Source organism: Ictidomys tridecemlineatus, chromosome 9, assembly GCF_052094955.1.
Source record: "Ictidomys tridecemlineatus isolate mIctTri1 chromosome 9, mIctTri1.hap1, whole genome shotgun sequence".
In the NCBI taxonomy this organism is placed as follows: domain Eukaryota; kingdom Metazoa; phylum Chordata; class Mammalia; order Rodentia; family Sciuridae; genus Ictidomys; species Ictidomys tridecemlineatus.
Genome location: NC_135485.1, coordinates 10,747,931 through 10,772,913, shown reverse-complemented (window position 1 = coordinate 10,772,913; position 24,983 = coordinate 10,747,931). Strand labels below are relative to the sequence as shown.

Sequence of the window (24,983 nt, the reverse complement as noted above, 5' to 3'; positions counted from 1 at the left end):
GTATGGAAAATGGTTATCATAAAGCTCATCCATATGGTATTCACAATGCTGTTATGCCAAGGTAAACAAAAGTCCAGAAGTGCATGTGTGTCCTGTGGTGAACTTTCTCTTTCCCTGTACATCTTCTGAGATCTCTGCATGCTCTTGGTGCCTTGCACTTTTCTCTGCATGATACTCTGTCAACGCCTAGCTACAATCTTGACCTACATAGCATTTTATGATGCCATAGTTTGAGATTTCAGTGACTTCTTAGCAACGGAAATGTGAAGCAACTAAAATTTGGTGTCATCAGAAAATGCTACGTATAACTGAAGATCATAATGATTTTAATGCATGCACACTTTAGCATTTCTCTGCTTCAAACTAGGTGCTTACTGTCTTCCAGATTTACCCCTCTTCCCTTCTCTCATCCATTCTCTTTCCTTCTCATAAATTATGGTCAGTCGGAAAACAAATTCCAACTTCTTCAAAAACTTTTCATGCATTCAAATTTTCTGGATTTGTAAGTCACTTTCCATGAACCTGGACATTCACTAAGTAATTCTGAGCACTATCTGACAGGTGTCCTCTTATGAGAATCCACTAAAACTTGAGATGTACCTGACAACCAGGAGGCCTGTCTGCTGAAAAGAAGTGGGGCCAGGATAAGCAAGGGACAGCAGGGCAGCTCTGAGGTATCAAAATGTCAAATTGACTTCATGTCATCTGCTGCCTCTAGGATAAGGTGATGTGTGCTGGATTTGGTTGCTAGAGTGCTAGGTTGTGAGAGATGTGAAGATTGATTCAAGGGTCACTTAGCTCAGTCTCCTCCAGGCAGAGTAGACAGGGCTGTGGCCTGCCTCATACACATCTCCTGTTTCATAGGGTAGCATGCTTGAAGGGTACCTTATACTTATGGACTGAAATTTCAAGGTCAAAAGAGAGTTCTCAACTATCTCTAATGCCCCAATATCAATTCTTCTAGGACTCTCTGAATTTGTAGAATTGGTCTCTGGTCTTGCCTCCTTTTTGCGAGGTCTGCAGGTGTCCTCTCTGTACCAGGAAGTGTGATTGAGTTGGCTTAGAGGATCATAGCAAGACAGGCAAGCCTGGGCGGGAAGTGTGCTGAGGGTAGGGTCTCCTGGTGGCAATGCTGAGGTGGAGTTTGGGATGCGAGGTGTTTGAAGAGAAGTCCAGGTGGACCTTCTGAAGCCTCAGTCCTCTGGACAAATATGCCCTGCCAAGCATTGCCTTCATTGGGCAAAATGGAGACTTTGTGCCCCCACCTCTCTAGCCGCTTGGATCTGGGCTGTTCAGGAAAGGGACAGCCCTTGGGCAGTGCAATTGGCAGCAGAGCAGGCCCTGAGAACTCTAGCAACAGGAGACCCTCTGCTGACTATGTCCCCACTGATTCAGCAAATGACATGAAGTCAATTTGAAATTTTGGAACCTTATTTTTCTATTATTATTATTATATTATTATTATCATCACTTTTGCTTTGATCTGAATGCTTGTGTCCCCCTAACATTCAGTGGGAATCCAGAAGTTACAACATTATGGCTTCCTGAGGAGTAGGAGGCTTGGGAGAGTTTGTTGCGTCTAGGATTCCTTTGCAATTGAAGGGAGGGTAAGGTTGTGCTTGGTGGTGCATGCCTGTAGTCGTAGTGACTTGGGAGGCTGAGGCAGGAGGATCACAAGTTCAGCCAGTCTCAGCAGCTCAGCAAGGCCCTAAACAAATAATGAACCTAGTCTCAAAATTTAAAGGTAAACAAAGAAAGAAGAGGGTCATTTTGCCAGTTGATAACACAGACTTTGAGGTCCCTGCAACCTCACAGCACACTAATATTGCTATGAACACTTTGCCATTTATAAGTGATTGTGGAAGCCATGAACATTCACTAACTCCTGGTCTCAGACCTGAGTGTTGAGAATAGGCCACTGTCTACCATCACCCATCCTGTCATGGTCCTGTCTGAGCCCTTTGCTATATAGGTGGACCAACACCTGCTTCTGGCATAGATAAGAAACACCCAAGCCCCCATTCAATGCACTGATGCACCTAACGAGAGTACTAAACACCGAGGGCTTAAGAGGTGTGTGTGAGAGTCCTTGCTTACCAGTTTTTCCCATGTCCCTGCACATGAGAAGACTTGCTAACTCTTGGATTTCATTTACTGTACAAAAAGGGAAAACAATAATGATAGGAAACAGGAAAAGCCCTAGGAGATGTTCAGAAATGAGTGTCTCTTCCCACTTGCTGGTGGGCATTCATCCTGGGTTGTCAAGGCAGAAATTCACAATCAGTGACTCCCACCCAGTTGTACTAAAGACCACTGAGGACGATTCTGGAGTGATTCTGGGTGTAATGCACATTTGAAGGAGTTGCCTTTGGGAAGGACCTAGCCCCTCACACTCCTGTGAAGGGCACAAGCAGAGTGTGTTGGTGTTGGAAGTCGCAGGCTCTTCTGAGGTTTCTGTGTTCTATATTCTGTGTGCAGCCCACAGCAGGTTGACAGGCTTTGTTTCAAGGAGAGAAAAAGCACAGACTAACTGCCCCCCTCAGGTTCCCCTGGGGCACCTTCTGTGGTCCTGTTGAAGCAGGGCTGGGTTTCCATCCAGAGCAGCCACCCTGCAGGGGAGTCCTGGTAGGTGTCCTGGCCAGTCTGCTCTTCTGGGGGCAGTAAGGAAGGAACAGAAAGTTTCAGGTTAGTGGAGCTGATTTATTTCCAGGAGGTGAGGAAGCAACTTCTGAGACTTTCTAGGAAAGTAAGGATTCATGTCTGCGCCACTGAGACCTTCCTTAAGGCTTCTGGGGTCCGAGTTAGGGTAAATCCTGTTGCGCTCTCTTGTGTCATTATGGAAGTCCTATGGCATTTCCTGGAGCCTCAGTGACCTTATGTGTAAAAGGAGACAATAGGATCCTTGCTCACTCCTTTGACAGTGTAAGCACTTGCTTGAGTGTTTCTGGTTCATTCGATTTGCAGGTGCACCCCACGTGAGTTCAATCTCATTGGTCAGTGCATACAGAAGGTGCCCAGCCCTCTAGGAAAGTCCTTCTGCAGGTCAGGCTAATACAAAGTCAGGAGCAGCTCCACCATTGGTTCATGAGGAGTCTCCCAGGAAAAGTCTCCTGAAGGGGAACCATGCAGCTTCTGAGGGGCCAAGTCAGTCTCCTTCACCCTCACCCTCCCTCCCTGTCATCTTGGCTATTTCTCTCTCTCTCTCTCTCTCTCTCTCTCTCTCTCTCACACACACACACACACACACACACACACACATGTAGGCCGCCCTGGGCTCTCTGTCTGGTGATCTCCTGTGGTTCCTGTCCATGTCCCTCATCTCGTCATCCTGTCTCTCTTTAATGGGTCCTATTAACGTTACATTGGAGTACAAATGTGGGGGGTGTAACTGTAGAGCTATAATAGTCACAAGAATATCAGTAATTTTGTCTCTCCTTTTTGTATTTTATAGTCTTCAAACTATACCCCCGGAAACGTAAGCATTTTTTTAAAAGAAATTATATTTATTCATGGAATGGGGGAGGATTTTATTATTTTATAATGGACTTTAATGTTAAATTAATAATATCTTTAAATGACATAGAAATAATAGATACATCTAGGTAAAGATAAATTGTGACACCTCTTGAAAGAGAAATGGAACATACAGGGTGCTCAAGAAACAGTCTTTGAGGGAATGAATATCTTACATTTTAAAATTCCTAATCCCCCATGTAGAAGTCATTTCCATCTTTGGAATCTGCAGATTGTCACATACCTTTTATGACCCATACATTTTCTTTTTTATCCATGGTGTAATCACATCATCTTAGCGATAAAACATGGTGTTTTTGGTGTCATTTATTTTTGTTACAGTTTGGAAAATGGTAATGCTAGTTATGATGAACCTCAACCACATGCTCTTGACAAGGCTATCATGACAAGGTAAAGAAAAGTCTGGAAGGCATGTGTGTCCTGTGGTTAACTTCTCTTTCACTGTGGATCTTCTGAGCTCTTTGCATGCTCTTGATGCCCTGTACTTCTCTCTGCATGATAATCAATGACTAACTCCAATCTTGACCTACATAGCATTTCATGATGCCATGAGTTTGAAATTTCAGTGACTTCTTGGAAATGGAAATGGCAAGCAACTAAATTTGGTGTCATCATAAAATGCTACATATAACTCCAAATCGTTATGGTTTAAATGCATGTGTACTTTAGCATTTCTCTAAACAAATTAAGTGCTTACTGTCTTCCAGATTTACCCTTCTGCCCTTCTCTCATCCATTCTTACTTCCTTCTAATAAATTAGGGTCAACCGGTAAAGGAACTCCAACCTCTCCTCCAAAATCCTTTCATGAATTCACATTTTCTGGGTGTAAGACACTTTCCATGAACCTTGATATTCACTAAGTAACTCTGACCTGCCAGGTGTCCTCTTCTGAGACTCCACTAAACTTGAGATGTGACAACCAGGGGGCCTGTATACATGGGGTGGGATAAACAAGGGACATCAGGGCAGCCCTGAGCTCTCCTACATAACTGTGTGGAGGTGATAAAGACCATAGTGTGGTCTTTATCACTTCCACACAGTTAGCCCCAAAACAGTGTTCTTTGTCCCTTCCAAGTGGTACATCAGGTGCAAAGGAATGATTCTACCATCAGTGTGCAGAGGGATCCACCTTCTGTTAGAAGCCTACACCCCATGTGGGACAATCCTTTTCAAAGGTCGCCATGTTCAGAGGAGCCCACAGCTTGGGCTCCCAGTAAGATTTTATATAGCTAAATATATAGGGTGAAAGGTTTACTGAATTTACAATATTGAATATCACAAAAATTTCAAACTTCAATTTAATTTGCCATTGAAGGGAAAAGAAATTGTATTTGTGTATTCAGGCAAAATACTATCAACAAGATCACTTACAAACAAGAGAAATTCCTTCCTCATGGTTCTGGAGGTGGCAAGTGTTTGACCAGGTGAAGTCAGGTTCACTGGCTTGTTCATAAACGGTGCCCCTCCCTGTGTCTCACCCAGTGAAGGAGTGAGCCAGCTCACTGGGTTTGCTTGTCCTAAATTCTTCCCCAAAGGCCTCCATCTCCTAGTGCCATCCACCTTGTGACTAGGACCTCGAATTATGAATATTAGAGGTCACAAGCATTCAGACCAAAGCAAAAGTGATGATGATGATGATGATGATGATGATGATGATGATGATGATAATATAATGGACAAATAAGGTTTCGAAATGTCAAATTCACTTCATCTCATCTGTTGCCTCTAGGATAAGGTGATGTGTGTTGGATTTGGTTGCTAGAGTGCTGTGTTTTGAGAGATGTGAAGATTGATTCAAGGGTTACTTAGCTCAGTGTCCTCCAGGCAGAGTAGACAAGGCTGTGGCCTGCCTCATACACATCTCCTGTTTCATAGGGTAGCATGCTAGGAGGGGATGGATGTTATACTTAATGGACTGAAATTTCAAGGTCAAAGGAGAGTGCTCAACTATCTCTCTTGCCCCAACATCAGTTCTTCTAGAACTCTCTGAATTTGTAGAATTGGTTTCTTGTCTTGCCTTCTATTTTCGAGGTCCCAAGTGTCCTCTCTGTACCAGGAAGTGTCATTGAATTCGCTTAGAGGAGTCCAGCAAGACAGGCAAGCCTGGAAGCTGGGAGAGAAATGTGCTGAGGGTCAGGTCTCCTGGTGGCAATGCTGAGGTGGAGTTCAGGATGTGAGGTGTTTGAAGAGAAGTCCAGGTGGACCTTCTGAAGCCTCAGTCCTCTGGGGCAAATAGGCCCTGCCAAGAGTTGCCTTCATTGGGCAAAATGGAGACTTTGTGCCCCCACCTCTCCAGCCACTTGGATCTGGGCTGCTCAGGAAAGGGACAACTCTTGGGCAGTGCAATTGGCAGCAGAGCACGCCCTGAGAACTCTGGCAGCAGGAGGCCCTCTGCTGACCATGCTCCCCACTGCTGATGGCAAGTCCTTTGGGAATCCGGAAGGTACAGCATTATGGCTTCCTGAGGAGTAGGAGGCTTTGGAGAGTTTGCTGCATCCAGGATTCCTTTTCGATTATAAGGGATGGTCAGGCTTGGCTTCATGTGCATGCCAGTAGCCTTAGTGACTTGAGAGGCTGCGGCGGGAGGATCACAAATTCAGCCAGTCTCAGCAACTCAGCAAGGACCCAGGCAAATAGTGAGACCCGATCTCAAAATTAAATAAAAACCAAGAAAGACAGAAAGATAGAAAGAAAGAGGGTCATTTTGCAGGTTCATAACACACACTTTGAGGCCCCAGAAAACCTCTCAGGACACTAACATTGCCAGGAACACTTTGCCATTTAGAAGTGAGTGCCAAAGCCATAGACATTCACTAACTCCTGATGGTCAGACCTGAGTGCTGAGAGTAGGCAGCTGTGTGCCATCACCCAGCCTGTCATGGCCCTGTCTGAGCCCTTTGCTACATACACAGGCCAACACCTGCCTCCACCATAGATGAGACAACACCCGAGCCCCCATTCGATTTGCAGAAGCACCTCATGTGAGTACTCAGCACTGAGGGCTTAAGAGGTGTGTGTGAGAGTCCTTGCTTACCAGTTTTTCCCATGTCCCTGCACATGAGAAACTTGCTAACTCTTGGATTTCATTTACTGGACAAAAGGGGAAAACGATAATGATTGGAAACAGGAAAAGCCCTAGGAGATGTTCAGAAATGAGTGTCTCTTCCCACTTGCTGGTGGGCATTCATCCTGGGTTGTCAAGGCAGAAGTTCACAATCAGTGACTCCCACCCAGTTGTACTAAAGACCACTGAGGACGATTCTGGAGTGATTCTGGGTGTAATGCACATTTGAAGGAGCTGCCTTTGGGAAGGACCTAGCCCCTCACACTCCTGTGAAGGGCAGAAGCAGAGTGAGTTGGTGTTGGAAGTCGCAGGCTCTTCTGAGGTTTCTGTATTCTATATTCTGTGTGCAGCCCTCAGCAGGTTGACAGGCTTTGTTTCAAGGAGAGAAAAAACACAGACTAACTGCCCCCCTCAGGTTCCCCTGGGGCACCTTCTGTGGTCACTGTTGAAGCAGGGCTGGGTTTCCATCCAGAGCAGCCACCCTGCAGGGGAGTCCTGGTAGGTGTCCTGGCCAGTCTGCTCTTCTGGGGGAAGATTAGTGAGGTTGATTTATTTCTAGAAGGGGAGGAAGCAGCATCTCAGAAGCTCTTGGAACACAGGGATTCATTTCTGCCCCACAAGAACTTCCTTGCGGGCTTGGGTCCGTGTTGGGGTAAATCATGTTGCACAGTCTTGTGTCACTATGTGAGTTCAGTGGCATTTCCTGGAGCCTCAGTGTCCTTATGTTTGAAAGGAGACAATAGGAACCCTGCTCACTTAGGGTTTGGAGGTCACAAGGCTAAAATATTCAGCCTTTGACAGTGGAAGCCCTTGCTGGAGTGTTTCTGGTTCATGAGAGTAAGGACAGTCTCGTCTTCTGGTTACCCTGAGGTTTCTGGTGGAACCCCGAGTTGTTGAGAAGAAAAACGTGTCTATTTTGTTAACAAGCCAGGGCCACTTGTCCTCTGGGCTTGCACAGGTGGGAAGGAGGCTTCACAAGCTGTGGGAGAACCCATTGGCCTCCATTCAGGTTAACCTGAGCCCCTTGTACCTTCCCGTGTCTGTGAGTTCCATGAGCGCTCACACCAAAAGACTTCAAATGCTGCCGCATCTCAAGACAAAGCCAGGTTTGGGGGCAAAGAGGACAGTGCATGGATAAGGTGCCCAGCCCTCTAGGAAAGTCCTTCTGCAGGTCAGGCTAATACAAAGTCAGGAGCAGCTCCACCATTGGTTCCTGAGCAGCACCCCAGGAAAAGTCTCCTGAAGGGGAACCATGCAGCTTCTGAGGGGCCAAGTCAGTCTCAATGCCTTCACCCTCCCCTCCCCTGTCATCTTGGTTCTCTCTCTCTCTCTCTCTCTCTCTCTCTCTCACTCACACACACACACATACACACACACACACACACACACACACACACACTCAGGCCGCCCTGGGCTCTCTGTCTGGTGATCCCCTGTGGTTCCTGTCCATGTCCCTCATCTCGTCATCCTGTCTCTCTTTAATGGGTCCTATTAACGTTACATTGGAGTACAAATGTGGGGGTGTAACTGTAGAGCTATAATAGTCACAAGAATATCAGTAATTTTGTCTCTCCTTTTTGTATTTTATAGTCTTCAAACTATACCCCCGGAAACGTAAGCATTTTTTTAAAAGAATTTATATTTATTCATGGAATGGGGGAGGATTTTATTATTTTATGATGGACTTTAATGTTAAATTAATAACATCTTTAAATGACATAGAAATAATAGATACATCTTGGTAAAGATAAATTGTGACACCTCTTGAAAGAGAAATGGAACATACAGGGTGCTCAAGAAACAGTCTTTGAGGGAATGAATATCTTACATTTTAAAATTCCTAATCCCCCATGTAGAAGTCATTTCCATCTTTGGAATCTGCAGATTGTCACATACCTTTTATGACCCATACATTTTCTTTTTTATCCATGGTGTAATCACATCATCTTAGCGATAAAACATGGTGTTTTTGGTGTCATTTATTTTTGTTACAGTTTGGAAAATGGTAATGCTAGTTATGATGAACCTCAACCACATGCTCTTGACAAGGCTATCATGACAAGGTAAAGAAAAGTCTGGAAGGCATGTGTGTCCTGTGGTTAACTTCTCTTTCACTGTGGATCTTCTGAGCTCTTTGCATGCTCTTGATGCCCTGTACTTCTCTCTGCATGATAATCAATGACTAACTCCAATCTTGACCTACATAGCATTTCATGATGCCATGAGTTTGAAATTTCAGTGACTTCTTAGAAATGGAAATGGCAAGCAACTAAATTTGGTGTCATCATAAAATGCTACATATAACTCCAAATCGTTATGGTTTAAATGCATGTGTACTTTAGCATTTCTCTAAACAAATTAGGTGCTTACTGTCTTCCAGATTTACCTTTCTGCCCTTCTCTCATCCATTCTTACTTCCTTCTAATAAATTAGGGTCAACCGGTAAAGGAACTCCAACCTCTCCTCCAAAATCCTTTCATGAATTCACATTTTCTGGGTGTAAGACACTTTCCATGAACCTTGATATTCACTAAGTAACTCTGACCTGCCAGGTGTCCTCTTCTGAGACTCCACTAAACTTGAGATGTACCTGACAACCAGGGGGCCTGTGTACATGGGCTGGGATAAACAAAGGACATCAGGGCAGCCCTGAGCTCTCCTACATAGTGAGTGTGGTCTTTATCACCTCCACACCGTTAGCCCCAAAACAGTGTTCTTTGGCCCTTTCAGGTGGTACATCAGGTGCAAAGGAATGATTCTACCATCAGTGTGCAGAGGGATCCACCTTCTGTTAGAAGCCTACACCCCATGTGGGACAATCCTTTTCAAAGGTCGCCATGTTCAGAGGAGCCCACAGCTTGGGCTCCCAGTAAGATTTTATATAGCTAAATATATAGGGTGAAAGGTTTACTGAATTTACAATATTGAATATCACAAAAATTTCAAACTTCAATTTAATTTGCCATTGAAGGGAAAAGAAATTGTATTTGTGTATTCAGGCAAAATACTATCAACAAGATCACTTACAAACAAGAGAAATTCCTTCCTCATGGTTCTGGAGGTGGCAAGTGCTAGACCAGGTGAAGTCAGGTTCACTGGCTTGTTCATAAACGGTGCCCCTCCCTGTGTCTCACCCAGTGAAGGAGTGAGCCAGCTCACTGGGTTTGCTTGTCCTAAATTCTTCCCCAAAGGCCTCCATCTCCTAGTGCCATCCACCTTGTGACTAGGACCTCGAATTATGAATATTAGGGGTCACAAGCATTCAGACCAAAGCAAAAGTGATGATGATGATGATGATGATATAATGGACAAATAAGGTTTCAAAATGTCAAATTCACTTCATCTCATTTGCTGCCTCTAGGATAAGGTGATGTGTGTTGGATTTGGTTGCTAGAGTGCTGTGTTTTGAGAGATGTGTAGATTGATTCAAGGGTCACTTAGCTCAGTCTCCTCCAGGCAGAGTAGGCAGGGCTGGGGCCTGCCTCATACACATTTCCTGTTTCATAGGACAACATGCTAGGAGGGCATCTTATACTCAATGGACTGAAATTTCAAGATCAAAGGAGAGTTCTCAACTATCTCTCTTGCCCCAACATCAGTTCTTCTAGGACTCTCTGAATTTGTAGAATTGGTTTCTTGTCTTGCCTTCTATTTTCGAGGTCCCAAGTGTCCTCTCTGTACCAGGAAGTGTCATTGAATTCGCTTAGAGGATCATAGCAAGCCTGGAAGCCTGGGAGAGAAGTGTGCTGAGGGTCAGGTCTCCTGGTGGCAATGCTGAGGTGGAGTTCAGGATGTGAGGTGTTTGAAGAGAAGTCCAGGTGGACCTTCTGAAGCCTCAGTCCTCTGGGGCAAATAGGCCCTGCCAAGAGTTGCCTTCATTGGGCAAAATGGAGACTTTGTGCCCCCACCTCTCTAGCCACTTGGATCTGGGCTGCTTAGGAAAGGGACAACCCTTGGGCAGTGCAATTGGCAGCAGAGCACGCCCTGAGAACTCTGGCAGCAGGAGGCCCTCTGCTGACCATGCTCCCCACTGCTGATGGCAAGTCCTTTGGGAATCCGGAAGGTACAGCATTATGGCTTCTTGAGGAGTAGGAGGCTTTGGAGAGTTTGCTGCATCCAGGATTCCTTTTCGATTATAAGGGATGGTCAGGCTTGGCTTCATGTGCATGCCAGTAGCCTTAATGACTTGAGAGGCTGCGGCGGGAGGATCACAAATTCAGCCAGTCTCAGCAACTCAGCAAGGACCCAGGCAAATAGTGAGACCCGATCTCAAAATTAAATAAAAACCAAGAAAGACAGAAAGGTAGAAAGAAAGAGGGTCATTTTGCAGATTCATAACACAGACTTTGAGGCCCCAGAAAACCTCTCAGGACACTAACATTGCCAGGAACACTTTGCCATTTAGAAGTGAGTGCCAAAGCCATAGACATTCACTAACCCCTGGTGTCAGTCCTGAGTGTTGAGAATAGGCCACTATCTGCCTTCACCCATCCTGTCATGGCCCTGTCTGAGCCCTTTGCTACATATGCTGTCCAACACCTGCCTCCACCATAGATAAGCCAACACCCAGCCCCCATTTGATTTGCAAGAGCACCTCACGTGAGTACTCAGCACTGAGGGCTTAAGAGGTGTGTGTGATTGTCCTTGCTTACCAGTTTTTCATCCATGTCACTGTACATGGGAAGACTTGCTAACTCTTGGATTTCATTTACTGGACAAAAATGGAAAACGATAATGATAGGAAACAGGAAAAGCCCTAGGTGATGCTCAGAAATGAGTGTCTCTTCCCACTTGCTGGTGGGCATTCATCCTGGGTTGTCAAGGCAGAAATTCACAATCAGTGACTCCCACCCAGTTGTACTAAAGACCATGGAGGACGATTCTGGAGTGATTCTGGGTGTAATGCACATTTGAAGGAGTTGCCTTTGGGAAGGACCCAGGCCCTCACACTCCTGTGAAGGGCAGAAGCAGAGTGTGTTGGTGTTGGAAGTCCCAGGCTCTTCTGAGGTTTCTGTATTCTATATTCTGTGTGCAGCCCACAGCAGGTTGACAGGCTTTGTTTCAAGGAGAGAAAAAGCACAGACTAACTGCCCCCCTCAGGTTCCCCTGGGGCACCTTCTGTGGTCACTGTTGAAGCAGGGCTGGGTTTCCATCCAGAACAGCGCACCCTGCAGGGGAGTCCTGGTAGGTGTCCTGGCCAGTCTGCTCTTCTGGGGGCAGATTAGTGAGGTTGATTTATTTCTAGAAGGGGAGGAAGCAGCATCTCAGAAGCTCTTGGAACACAGGGATTCATTTCTGCCCCACGAGGACTTCCTTGCGGGCTTGGGTCTGTGTTGGGGTAAATCATGTTGCACAGTCTTGTGTCACTATGTGAGTTCAGTGGCATTTCCTGGAGCCTCAGTGTCCTTATGTTTGAAAGGAGACAATAGGATCCCTGCTCACTTAGGGTTGGGAGGTCACAAGGCTAAAATATTCAGCCTTTGACAGTGGAAGCCCTTGCTGGAGTGTTTCTGGTTCATGAGAGTAAGGACAGTCTCGTCTTCTGGTTACCCTGAGGTTTCTGGTGGAACCCCGAGTTGTTGAGAAGAAAAACGTGTCTATTTTGTTAACAAGCAGGGCCACTTGTCCTCTGGGCTTGCACAGGTGGGAAGGAGGCTTCACAAGCTGTGGGAGAACCCATTGGCCTCCATTCAGGTTAACCTGAGCCCCTTGTACCTTCCCGTGTCTGTGAGTTCCATGAGCGCTCACACCAAAAGACTTCAAATGCTGCCGCAACTCATGACAAAGCCAGGTTTGGGGGCAAAGAGGACAGTGCATGGATAAGGTGCCCAGTCCGCTAGGAAAGTCCTTCTGCAGGTCAGGCTAATACAAAGTCAGGAGCAGCTCCACCATTGGTTCCTGAGCAGCCCCCCAGGAAAAGTCTCCTGAAGGGGAACCATGCAGCTTCTGAGGGGCCAAGTCAGTCTCAATGCCTTCACCCTCCCCTCCCCTGTCATCTTGGTTCTCTCTCTCTCTCTCTCTCTCTCTCTCACACACACACACACACACACACACACACACACACACACACGCAGGCCGCCCTGGGCTCTCTGTCTGGTGATCCCCTGTGGTTCCTGTCCATGTCACTCATCTCGTCATCCTGTCTCCCTTTAATGGGTCCTATTAACGTTATATTGGAGTACAAATGTGGGGGGTGTAACTGTAGAGCTGTAATAGTCACAAGAATATCAGTAATTTTGTCTCTCCTTTTTGTATTTTATAGTCTTCAAACTATACCTCCGGAAACGTAAGCATTTTTTTTAAAGAAATTATATTTATTTATGGGATGAGAGGAGGATTTTATTATTTTATGATGGACTTTAATGTTAAATTAATAACATCTTTAAATGACATAGAAATAATAGATACATCTAGGTTATAATTAATTGTGAAAGTTCTTAAAAATAGGACTGGAACATAGAAGGTGCTCTGGAAATATTCTTTGAAGGAATGAATATTTTACATATTAAAATTCCTAACCCACGAAGAAGTTATTTCCAACTTTAGAATCTGCAGATTTAACAAATTGTCACATACCTTTCATGACCCATACATTGTCTTTGTGATCCATGATGTAGACACTTCATTTTAGTGATAACATTGTCTTTTTGGTGTCATTTATTTTTGTTAAAGTATGGACAATGGTAATACTGGTTATGATAAACTTCACGACAAGTCTATTATGACAAGGTAAAGAAAAGTATGAAAGTGAATGTGTGTCACATGGTGAACCTTCTCAACCCATGTACATATTCTGAGATCTCTGCATGCTCTTGATGCCCTGCACTTCTCTCTGTAAGGTACTCTGTCACTGTCTAACTCCAATCTTGACCTACATAGCATTTCATGATTTCAGTGACTTCTTAACAATGGAAATGTGAAGTAACTAAAATTTTGTGCCATCAAAAATGCTACTTATAACTCCAGATCATTACAGTTTAAATGCATGTGTCCTTTAGCATTTCTCTATATCAAACTAAGATATCTTCCAGATTTACCCTTCTTCCCTTCTCTCATCCATTCTCCTTCCTTCTAATAAATGAGGGTCCTACAGAGAAGGAAATCCAACCTCTCCTCCAAAATAATTTCATTAATTCACATTTTCTACACGTAAAGCACTTTCCGTGAACCTGGACATTCACTAAATAACTCTGACCTGCCAGGTGTCCTCTTCTGAGACTCCACTAAAACTTGAGATGTACCTGACAACCAGGGGACCTGTATGCATGGGCTGGGATAAACAAGGACATCAGGCCATCCCTGAGCTCTCCTACATAGTGGGTGTGATCTTTATCACCTCCATACAGCTGGCCCCAAACCAGTATTTGTTGGCCCCCAAGGAGGTATCTTGGGTGCAAAAGAGTGAGTCTACCATCAGTGTGCAGGCGGATCCACCTTCTCTTGGAAGCCTACACTCCATAAGGGACAATCCAGTTTAAAGGTCACCATGTTCTTGGGAGCCTCCAGCATAGGCTCCCAGAAAGAGTTTATGTTGGTAAATATATAGTCCAGGCAAGTGCATCCTTATCTTAAGCAGTGTTGCCTAGTAACAGCTGATGCTCTTCCTTTGTCAGACCTTAAAAGGAACAGATCTAAAAAGGTATTTGTGTCTTCAGAAGGGTGAAAGGTTTAACCAATTTAAATTATTGAACCTGAAAATAATTTCAAACATTTTAATTTAGTGTGCCATTTAAGGGAAAGGAAGATGTATTTGTGAATCCAGGCGAAATACAATAAAGAAGATCCCTTACAAATGAGAAAATTCCTCCTCATGGTTCTGGAGGTGGCAAGTGCTAGACCAGGTGAAGTCAGGTTCACTGGCTTGTTCATAGGCAGTACCCCTCCCTGTATCTCACCCAGGTGAAGGAGTGAGCCAGCTCACTGGAGTTTCTTGTCCTAAATTCTTCCCCAAAGGCCTCCACCTCCTAGTGCCATCTACCTGGTGTCTAGGATCTCAACCTATTAATATTTGGGTGGACCCAAGTATTCAGAACAAATCGAAAGTTATAATAATAATAATGAACAATAAGGTTTTAAAATGGCAAATTGACTTCATGTCATTTGCTGCCTCTAGGGTAAGGTGGATGTGTGTTGGATTTGGTTGCTAGAGTGCTACGTTGTGAGAGATGTGAAGATTGATTCAAGGGTCACTTAGCTCAGTCTCCTCCAGGCAGAGTAGACAGGGCTGTGGTCTGCCTCATACACATCTCCCGTTTCATAGGGTAGCATGCTTGAAGGGTACCTTATACTTATGGACTGAAATTTCAGGGTCAAATGAGAGTTCTCAACTATCTCTTTTGCCTCAACATTAGTTCTGAATTTGTAGAATTGGTTTCTGGTCTTGCCTCCTGTTTGCGAGGTCTGCAGGTGTCCTCTCTGTACCAGGAAGTGTCATTGAGTTGGCTTAGAGGATTCTAGCAAGACAGGCAACCCTGGGTGGGAAGTGTACTGAGGGTCAGGTCTCCTGGTGGCAATGCTGAGGTAGAATTTGGGATGCGAGGTGTTTGAAGAGAAGTCCAGGTGGACCTTCTGAAGCCTCAGTCCTCTGGAGTAAATATGCCCTGCCAAGCGTTGCCTGGGCAAAATGGAGACTAAGTACTCCTACCTTTGTAGCCACTTGGATCTGGGCTGTTCAGGAAAGGGACAACCCTTGGACAGTGCAATTGGCAGCAGAGCAGGCCTTGAGAACTCTGGTAGCAGGAGGCCCTCTGCTGACCATGCTCCCCACTGCTGATGGCAAATCCTTTGGAATCTGGAAGGCACAGCATTATGGCTTCCTGAGAAGTAGGAATCTTCAGAGGGTTTGTTGCAATGATTCATTTTCAAAGGGAGGTTCAGGTTGATGTTGGTGGTGCATGCCTGTAGTCCTCGTGACTTGGGAGGCTCAGGCAGGAGGATTCAGCCAGTCTCAGCAACTCAGCAAGGCCCTAAGAAAATAGTGAGACCCTGTCTCAGATTTAAAATAGAAAGAAAGAAAGAAAGAAAGAAGGAAGGAAGGAGGGAAGGAGGGAGGGAGGGAGGGAGGGAGGGAGGGAGGAAGGAAGGAAGGAAGGAAGGAAGGAAGGAAGGAAGGAAGGAAGGAAGGAAGGAAGGAAGTTAGGAAGGAAGTTGGTTATTTTTCGCAAGTTGATAACATAGTCTTTGAGGTCCCAGAAACCGCTCAGGACACTAACATTGCCATGGACCCATTGCCATTTAGAAGTGAGTGCCAAAGCCATAGACATTCACTAACTCCTGGTGTCAGACCTGAGTGCTGAGAGTAGGCAGCTGTGTGCCATCACCCATCCTGTCATGGCCCTGTCTGAGCCCTTTGCTACATACGCAGGCCAACACCTGCCTCCACCATAGATGAGACAACACCCGAGCCCCCATTGGATGCTCAGGTGCACCCCACGTGAGTACTCAACACTGAGGGCTTAAGAGGTGTGTGTGAGAGTCCTTGCTTACCAGTTTTTCCCATGTCCCTGCACATGAGAAGACTTGCTAACTCTTGGATTTCATTTACTGGACAAAAAGGGAAAACAATAATGATAGGAAACAGGAAAAGCCCTAGGAGATGTTCAGAAATGAGTGTCTCTTCCCACTTGCTGGTGGGCATTCATCCTGGGTTGTCAAGGCAGAAATTCACAATCAGTGACTCCCACCCAGTTGTACTAAAGACCACTGAGGACGATTCTGGAGTGATTCTGGGTGTAATGCACATTTGAAGGAGCTGCCTTTGGGAAGGACCCAGGCCCTCACACTCCTGTGAAGGGCAGAAGCAGAGTGTGTTGGTGTTGGAAGTCGCAGGCTCTTCTGAGGTTTCTGTGTTCTATATTCTGTGTGCAGCCCACAGCAGGTTGACAGGCTTTGTTTCAAGGAGAGAAAAAGCACAGACTAACTGCCCCCCTCAGGTTCCCCTGGGGCACCTTCTGTGGTCACTGTTGAAGCAGGGCTGGGTTTCCATCCAGAGCAGCCACCCTGCAGGGGAGTCCTGGTAGGTGTCCTGGCCAGTCTGCTCTTCTGGGGGCAGTAAGGAAGGAGCAGAAAGTTTCAGGTCAGTGGAGTTGATTTATTTCCCCAATGTGAGGAAGCAACATCTCAGAAGTTCTAGGAGAGTTGGAATTCATTTCTGCTCCAAGAACTTCCTTCACCCTCCCCTCTCCTGTCATCTTGGTTATTTCTCACACACACACACACATACACACAGGCACAAACACACACACACACACACACAGCCTAGTGCTTAGTCCGCCATGGGCTCTGTCTGGGGACTTCGTGGGTTTCCTTTTCATGTCACTCACCTCCTCAACTTGTCTTTCTGGAAAGGGCATTATTAACATGTATATTGGAGTAAAAATGTGGGGGTATAGCTATAGAGCCATAATAATCACAAGAAAATAAATAATTTTGTCTCTCCTTTTTGTATCTTATAGTGATGAAAATGCACCCAGGGAAACGTAAGCCTTTTTAAAAATATATGTATATATTTTTTTACATGGGATAGAGAGGATTGTGTAACCCTATGATGGACTTAAAAGTCATATTAATAATATCTTTAAATGACATTAAAATAATAGATACTTCTAGGTAAAAATAAAGTGTGACACCTCTTTAAAAGAGGACTGGCACATAGAATCCATAAATAAGTCATTTCCACATTTAGAATCTGCATACTTAACTAATTGTCAATTACCTTTCTTGACCCATACTTTGTCTTTGTGATCCATGATATAAACCTTTCATCTAGAGATAACATGGTGTTTTCAGTGTCATTATTTTTTTTACCGTATAAAAAATGGTAATAGTGGTTATCATAAGGATCATTTATATAATGACCTATGTCGTTCCTGTTATGTCAAGGTCAAGAAACTCTGAGAGTGCATATGTGTCCCGTGGTGAACCTTCGCATCCCATGTAGACATTCTGAGCTCTCTGCATGCTCTTGATGCCCTGCACTTCTCTCTGCTTGATACTCTGTCAATGGGTAGCTCCAACCTTGAGCTACATAGCATTTCATGATGCCATAACTTTGAGATTTCAGTGACTTCTTAACAATGGAAATGTGAAGCAACTAAAATTTTGTGTCATCAAAAAATGCTACTTATAACTCCAGATCATCACGGTTTAAATGCATGCACACTTTAGCATGTTTCTGTATCAAACTAAGTGCTTACTGTCTTCCAGATTTACCCTTCTTCCTTTTTCTCCTCTCTTCTCCTTCCTTTTCATAAATTATGGTCAACCAGAAAAGGACCTCCAGCCTCTCTTCCAAAATCTTTTCACGAATTCACATTTTCTGGACGTAAGCCACTTTCCGTGATCCTGGACATTCACTAAGTAACTGTGCATTACCTGCCAGGTGTCCTCTTCTGAGGCTCCACTAACACTTGGGTTGTACCTGTCAACCAGGGGGCCTGTCTGCTGAGAAGAAGTGGCGCCACGAAAAGCAAGGGCCAGCAGGGCAGCCCTGAGCTCTCCTACGTAGTGAGTGTGGTGTTTATCAAATCCACACAGCTGGCCCCAAACCAGTGTTCTTTAGCACACCTGGAAGGGGTAGCTCAGGTGCGAAGGAATGAGTCTGACTTCAGTGTGCAGGGGCATCCACCTTCTTTTAGAAGCCCAGACTCCACATGGGATAATCCAGTTAAATGGTTGCCATGTTCAGGGGAACCCCCACATGAGCTCCCACGGCGTTTCTATAGATAATGTACAGTCCTGACAAGTGCTTCCTTATCTTAAGCAGTGTTGCCCAAAACAGCTTATGCTCTACCTTTGCCAGACCTCAAAAACAATAAAGTAGAAAGGTATTTATCTCTTTAGAAGGGTGAAAGGTTTACCTAATTTACAATATAGAAATTCACAACAATTTCCAAACTTTTCAATTTAATATGCCATTTCAGGGAAAGAAATAGCATTTGTGTATCCAGGCAAAATACTATAAACAGGATCACTTACAAAAAAAAGAAAAACTTCTCCCTCACTGTTCTGGAGGTGGCAAGTGCTAGCCCAGGTGAAGTCAGGTTCACTGGCTTGTTCATAGACGGTGCCCCTCCCTGTGTCTCACCCAGGTGAAGCAGTGAGCCAGCTCATTGGGGTTGCTTGTCCCGAACTCGTCCCCAAAGACCTCCACTTCCTAGTGCCACTCTCTTTGATGACTATGATCTCAACTTATGAACATTAGAGTGACACAAGCATTCTGGGGACAGTAAGAGAGAAACAAAGTTTCAGGTTAGTGGAGCTGATTTATCAGAAGGTGAGGAAGCAGCATCTCAGAAGCTCTAGGAACATCTGGATTCAGCTCTGGGTCCAAGATGGGGTAAATCCTGTGGAGCTCTCTTGTGTCATTATGTAAGGACTATGGCATTTCCTGGAGCCTCGGGGTCCTTAAGTGTAAAAGGTGACAATAGGATCGCTGCTCACTTAGGGTTGTGAGGTCACAAGGGTAAAATATTCAGCCTTTGACAGCATAAGCCCTTGTTTGAGGGTTTCTGGTTCATGAGAGTAATGACAGTCTCATGGGTCAATGCACATAGAAGGTATCCGGTCCTCTAGGAAAGTCCTTCTGCAGGTCAGGCTAATATAAGGTCAGGAGCAGTTTGACTATTGGTTCATGGGAAGCCCCCCAGGAAAGTCTGCTGAAGGGGAACCATGCACCTTCTAAGAGGCCAAGTCCGTCTCAAGTCCTTCACCCTCCCCTCCCCTGTCATCTTGTTATTAGTTACACACACACACACACACACACACACACACACACACACGTAGGCTGCCCTGGGCACTCAGTCTGGTGATCTCCTGTGTTTCATATCCATGTCACTCATCTTGTCATCCTGTCTCTCTGGAATGGGCATTATTAATATCCATGTTGGAGTACAATGTGGGGGGTGTAGCTGTAGAGCTGTAAGAGTCACAAGAAAATAAATAATTTTGTCTCTCCTTTTTGTATTTCATAGTGATGAAACTGCTCCCAGGGACACGTAAGCCTTTTTTAAAAAAATATATATATATATATTTACAAATGGGATGGGAGAGGATTTTATTATCCTATGATGGACTTTAAAGTTATATTAATAACATCTTTAAATGACATAAAAATAATGATACTTCTAAGTAAAAATAAAGTGTGACACCTCTTAAAATGAAGACTGATACATAGAAGGTGCTCAAGAAATACTCATTGACTGAATGAATATTTTACATGTTGAAATTACTAATCCATAAATAAGTCATTTCCATCTTTGGAATATGCATATTTAACAAACTGTCACATACCTTTCGTGTCCCATACATTATCTTTGTGATCCATGATATAAACACTTCATCATAGGTATAACATAGTGTTTTGGTCTCATTTATTATGGTACAGTATAGAAAATAGTAATAGTGGTTTTCATAAAGATCATTTATATGGTGTTCACAATCCTGTTATGACAAGGTCAAGAAAAGTCTAGGAGTGCATGTGTGTCCCGTGGTGAACCTTCTCTTCCCATGTAGACATTCTGAGCTCTCTGCATGCTCTTGATGCCCTGCACTTCTCTCTACGTGATACTCTGTCAATGGGTAGCTCCAATCTTGAGCTACATTTCATGATGCCATAAGTTTGAGATTTCAGTGACTTCTTAGCAATGGAAATGTGAAGCAACTAAAATTTGATGTTGTCATAAAATGCTACATATAACTCCAGATCATCACGGTTTAAATGCATGCATACTTTAGCATTTTTCTGTATCAAACTAAGTGCTTACTGTCTTCCAGATTTACCCTTCTTCCCTTCTCTCATCCATTCTTCTTTTTGTAATAAATTATGGTCAACCATAAAAGTACCTCCAACCTCTTCTCCAAAATCTTTTCACGAGTTTACCTTTTTGGATGAAAGCCACTTTCCGTGATCCTGGACATTCACTAAGTAACTCTGAGCATTACCTGCCAGGTGTCCTCTTCTGAGCCTCCACTATAACTTGAGATGTACCTGTCAACCAGGGGGCCTTTCTGCTGAGAAGAAGTGGGGCCAATATAAGCAAGGGCCAGCAGGGCACAAGGGAGACCTCGTACTTAGTGGGTGTGGTCCTTCTCACTTCCACACAACTGGCCCCAAAGCAGTGTTCTTTGCACCACCCCCAAGGGGTTCCTCAGGTACCAAGAAGTGAGTCTAACATCAATGTTCAGGGGATCCACCTTCTCTTAGAAGCCTCCACTCCACACTGGACAATCCAGTTAAAAGGTCACCGTGTTCAGGGGAGCCCCCAACGTGAGCTCCCAGTAAGAGTTTATACAGGTAAATATATAGTCCAGACAAGTGCATCCTTATCTTAAGCAGTATAGAAAAATAAAGTGTGACACTCTTAAAATGAGGACTGACACATATTGTAGGGGGTATAGTTGTGGAACTGTAAGAGTCACACGAAAATTAGTAAATTTGTCTCTCCTTTTTGTATTTTATAGTGGTGAAACTGCACGCAGAAACACATAAGCCATTTCTAAAAAAAGTCATATTTATAAATGGGATGGGAGAGGATTTTATTATCCTAATACAGACTTTAAAGTTATAAAGTTCTGGAGGTGGCAAGTGCTAGACCAGGTGAAGCCAGGTTCACTGGGTTTTTCATAGACAGTGCCCCTCCCTGTGTCTCACCCAGGTGAAGGAGTAAGCCAGCTCACTGGGGTTGCTTGTCCTAAACCTGTCCCCAAAGGCCTCCATCTCCTAGTGCCATCCTCCTGGTGACTAGGATCTCGACTTATGAATATAAGGTATCAAAATGTCAAATTGACTTCATGTCATTTGCTGCCTCTAGGGTAAGGTGAATGTGTGTTGCTTTTGGTTGCTAGATTGCTAGGTTGTGAGAGATGTGAAGATTGATTCAAGGGTCACTTAGCTCAGTCTCCTCCAGGCCGAGTAGACAGGGCTGTGGCCTGCCTCATGCACATCTCCTGTTTCATAGGGTAGCATGCTAGGAGGGCAGAATTGGTTTCTGATCTTGCCTTGTGTTTGCAAGGACTCCAAGTGTCCACTCTGTACGAGGAAGTGTCATTGAGTTGGCTTAGAGACAGATAAGGCTGGGGGTGAAGTGTACTGAGGGTCAGGTCTCCTGGTGGCAATGCTGAGGTGGAGTTTGGGATGTGAGGTGTTTGAAGAGAAGTCCAGATGGACCTTCGGAAGCCTCAGTCCTCTGGAGTAAATATGCCCTGCCAAGTGTTGCCTTCATTGGGCAAAATAGAGACTTTGTGCTCCCACTTCTGTAGCCACTTGGATCTGGGCTGCTCAGGAAACACAAAGCCCTTGGGCACTGCAATGGCAGCAGAGACTTTGGAGAGTTTGTTGCATGCAGAAGTCCTCTGAAATTAAAAGGGAGGTCAGGATGGGCTTGGTGGTGCATGCCTGTAGTCCTAGTGACTTGAGAGGCTGATGCAGTTCAGCCAGTCTCAGCACCTCAGCAAAGCCCTAAGCAAACAGTGAGACCCCATCTTAAAATTAAAAAAAAAGAAACAAATGGGATTATTTTGCAAGTTGATAACACAGACTTTGAGGTCCTAGAAACCTCTCAGCACAGTAACATTGCCCTGGACCCTTTGTGATTTAGAAGGGATTGTAAAAGGCATAGACCTCACTAATTCCTGGTGTCAGACCTGAGTGCTGAGTTCTGAGAATAGGCAGCTGTGTGCCATCACCCATCCTGTCATGGCCCTGTCTGAGCCCTTTGCTACATACGTGGGCCAACACCTGCCTTCACCATAGATAAGACAACACCCGAGGCCCCATTTGATGTGCAGGTGCACCCCATGTGAGTACTCAACACTGAGGGCTTAAGAGGTGTGTGTGAGAGTCCTTGCTTTACCAGTTTTTACCCATGTCCCTGCACATGAGAAGACTTGCTAACTCTTGGATTTCATTTACTGTACAAAAAGGGAAAACAATAATGATAGGAAACAGGAAAAGCCCTAGGAGATGTTCAGAAATGAGTGTCTCTTCCCACTTGCTGGTGGGTATTCATCCTGGGTTGTTAAGGCAGAAATTCACAATCAGTGACTCCCACCCAGTTGTACTAAAGACCATGGAGGACGATTCTGGAGTGATTCTGGGTGTAATGCACATTTGAAGGAGCTGCCTTTGGGAAGGACCCAGGCCCTCACACTCCTGTGAAAGGCAGAAGCAGAGTGTGTTGGTGTTGGAAGTCGCAGGCTCTTCTGAGGTTTCTGTATTCTATATTCTGTGTGCAGCCCACAGCAGGTTGACAGGCTTTGTTTCAAGGAGAGAAAAAGCACAGACTAACTGCCCCCCTCAGGTTCCCCTGGTGCACCTTCTGTGGTCGCTGTTGAAGCAGGGCTGGGTTTCCCTCCAGAACAGCACACCCTGCAGGGGAGTCCTGGTAGGTGTCCTGGCCAGTCTGCTCTTCTGGGGGCAGTAAGGAAGGAGCAGAAAGTTTCAGGTTAGTGGAGTTGATTTATCAGAAGGTGAGGAAGCAGCATCTCAGAAGCTCTAGGAACATCTGGATTCATTTCTGCCTCAGTGAGACCCTCATTGACGGCTCTGGCTCCAGGTTGGGTTAAATCCTGTTACGCTCTCTTGTGTCATTATGTAAGGACTATGGCATTTCCTGGAGCCTCAGTGACCTTAGTGTAAAAGGAGACAATAGGATCCCTGCTCACTTAGGGTTGTGAGGTCCTAGGGTAAAATATTGAGCCTTTGACAACATAACCCTTGGTTGAGGATTTCTGGTTCATGACAGTGATGGCAATCTCATGGATCAATGCACACAGAAGGTACGCAGCCCTCTAGGAAAGTCCTTCAGCAGGTCAGGCTAATATAAGTACAGGAGCAGGAAGAGTCCCCCAGGAAAAGTCTCCTGAAGGGGAACCATGCAGCTTCTGAGTGGCCAAGTCAGTTTCAATGCCTTACCCCTCCCCTCCCCTGTCATCTTGGTTATTTCTTACACACACACACAAACACACACACACACACATACACACACACGTGAGTCCTCCATGAGCTCTGTATCTGGTGATCTCGTGGGTTTCGTGTCCATGTCATTCAACTGGTCATCCTGTCTCTCTGGAATGGGCACTACCTCATCTATATTGGAGTACAATTGTGAGGGGTGTGGCTGTAGAGCTGTAATACTCACAAGACAATTAGTAATTTTGTGTCTCCTTTTTGTATTTTATAGTGATGAAACTGAACCCACGGAAACGTAAGCCTTTTTTTTAAAAAAAACACATAGCTATATATGTTACGGGGAAGGATTGTATAATCCTATGATGTCCTTTAAAGTTATATTAATAACATCTTTATATTTCATAAAAATAATAGATACTTCTAGGTAAAAATAAAGTGTGACACCTCTTAAATTAAAAGAGGACTGCAAAAATAAATATTAAAAAAAAAAGTTGTGTCCTCCTCAAAAAAAAAATTTAAAAAAAAGAGGACTGCACATAGAAGATATTAAGAAATAGTCGTTGACCAAATTAGTATTTTACATGTTAAAATTACTAATCCATAAATAAGTTACTTCCATCTTTGGAATATGCATACTTAACAAATTATCACTTACCTTTCCTGACCCATACATTGTCTTTGTGATCCATGATATACACATTTCATCTTAGAGATAACATGGTGTTTTCAGTGTCATTTATTTTTGTTACACTATAGAAAATGGTAATAGAAATCATTTATATGGTGTTCATAATCCCGTTATGTCAAGTCAAGAAAAATCTGGAAGTGCATGTGTATCCCATAGTGAACCTTGCCTTCCCATGTAGTTCATCTGAGATCTCTGCATACTCTTGATACCTTGCACTTCTCTCTGCCTGATACTCTGGCAATGACTAGCTCCAATCATTTCATGATACCATAAATTTGAAATTTCAGTGACTCTTAGCAAAGGAAATGTGAAGCAACTAAACTTTAGTTTTATCCTAAAATGCTACTCGTATAACTTCAGATCATTACGGTTTATGTGCATGTACACTTTATCATTTCTCTGCATCAAACTAAGAGCTTACTGTCTTCCAGATTTACCTTTATTACCTTCTCTCATCCATTCTTTTTTTTTTCTAATAAATTATGGTCAACCAGAAAAATACCTCCAACCTCTTCTCCAAAATGTTTTTATGAATTCACATTTTCTGGACATAAGGCACTTTCTGAGAACCTGGACATTCACTAAGTAACTCTGAGCATTACCTGCCAGGTGACCTCTTCTGGGTGTCCACTAAAATTTGAGATGTACCTGTCAACCAGGGGGCCTATCTGCTGAGAAGGAGTGGGACCAAGAAAAGCAAAGTCCTGCAGGGCAGCTTAAGCCTTCCTACTTAGTGGATGCTGTCTCTCTCAGGTCCACACAGCTGGTCATTGGCACCACCCCCCCA

At 44.5% G+C, this 24,983-nt stretch overlaps 1 protein-coding gene across 49 annotated transcripts in view; it reads left to right on the top strand.

Moving 5' to 3' along the window:
* Prom1 (prominin 1) overlaps positions 1-24,983 on the top strand; it is a 143,129-nt gene that overhangs the window by 99,743 nt on the left and 18,403 nt on the right. For 13 of the 49 annotated variants that reach the window (XR_013425709.1, XM_078021068.1, XM_078021073.1 and 10 more), the window contains 9 exons: positions 2-61; positions 3,452-3,475; positions 3,856-3,924; positions 8,190-8,213; positions 8,594-8,662; positions 12,862-12,885; positions 17,054-17,077; positions 19,571-19,594; positions 23,780-23,803. The exons of 3 other annotated variants lie outside the window; for them this stretch is intronic. Coding sequence is in view for 43 of the 46 variants with exons in the window: in XM_078021068.1 (XP_077877194.1) it covers positions 2-61; positions 3,452-3,475; positions 3,856-3,924; positions 8,190-8,213; positions 8,594-8,662; positions 12,862-12,885; positions 17,054-17,077; positions 19,571-19,594; positions 23,780-23,803 (342 nt within the window). In the remaining 3 variants the exon portion in view is untranslated. The remainder of the gene's footprint in view (position 1; positions 62-3,451; positions 3,476-3,855; positions 3,925-8,189; positions 8,214-8,593; positions 8,663-12,861; positions 12,886-17,053; positions 17,078-19,570; positions 19,595-23,779; positions 23,804-24,983) is intronic. 33 more of the 49 variants (XM_078021090.1, XM_078021083.1, XM_078021085.1 and 30 more) reach the window with 21 other exon arrangements.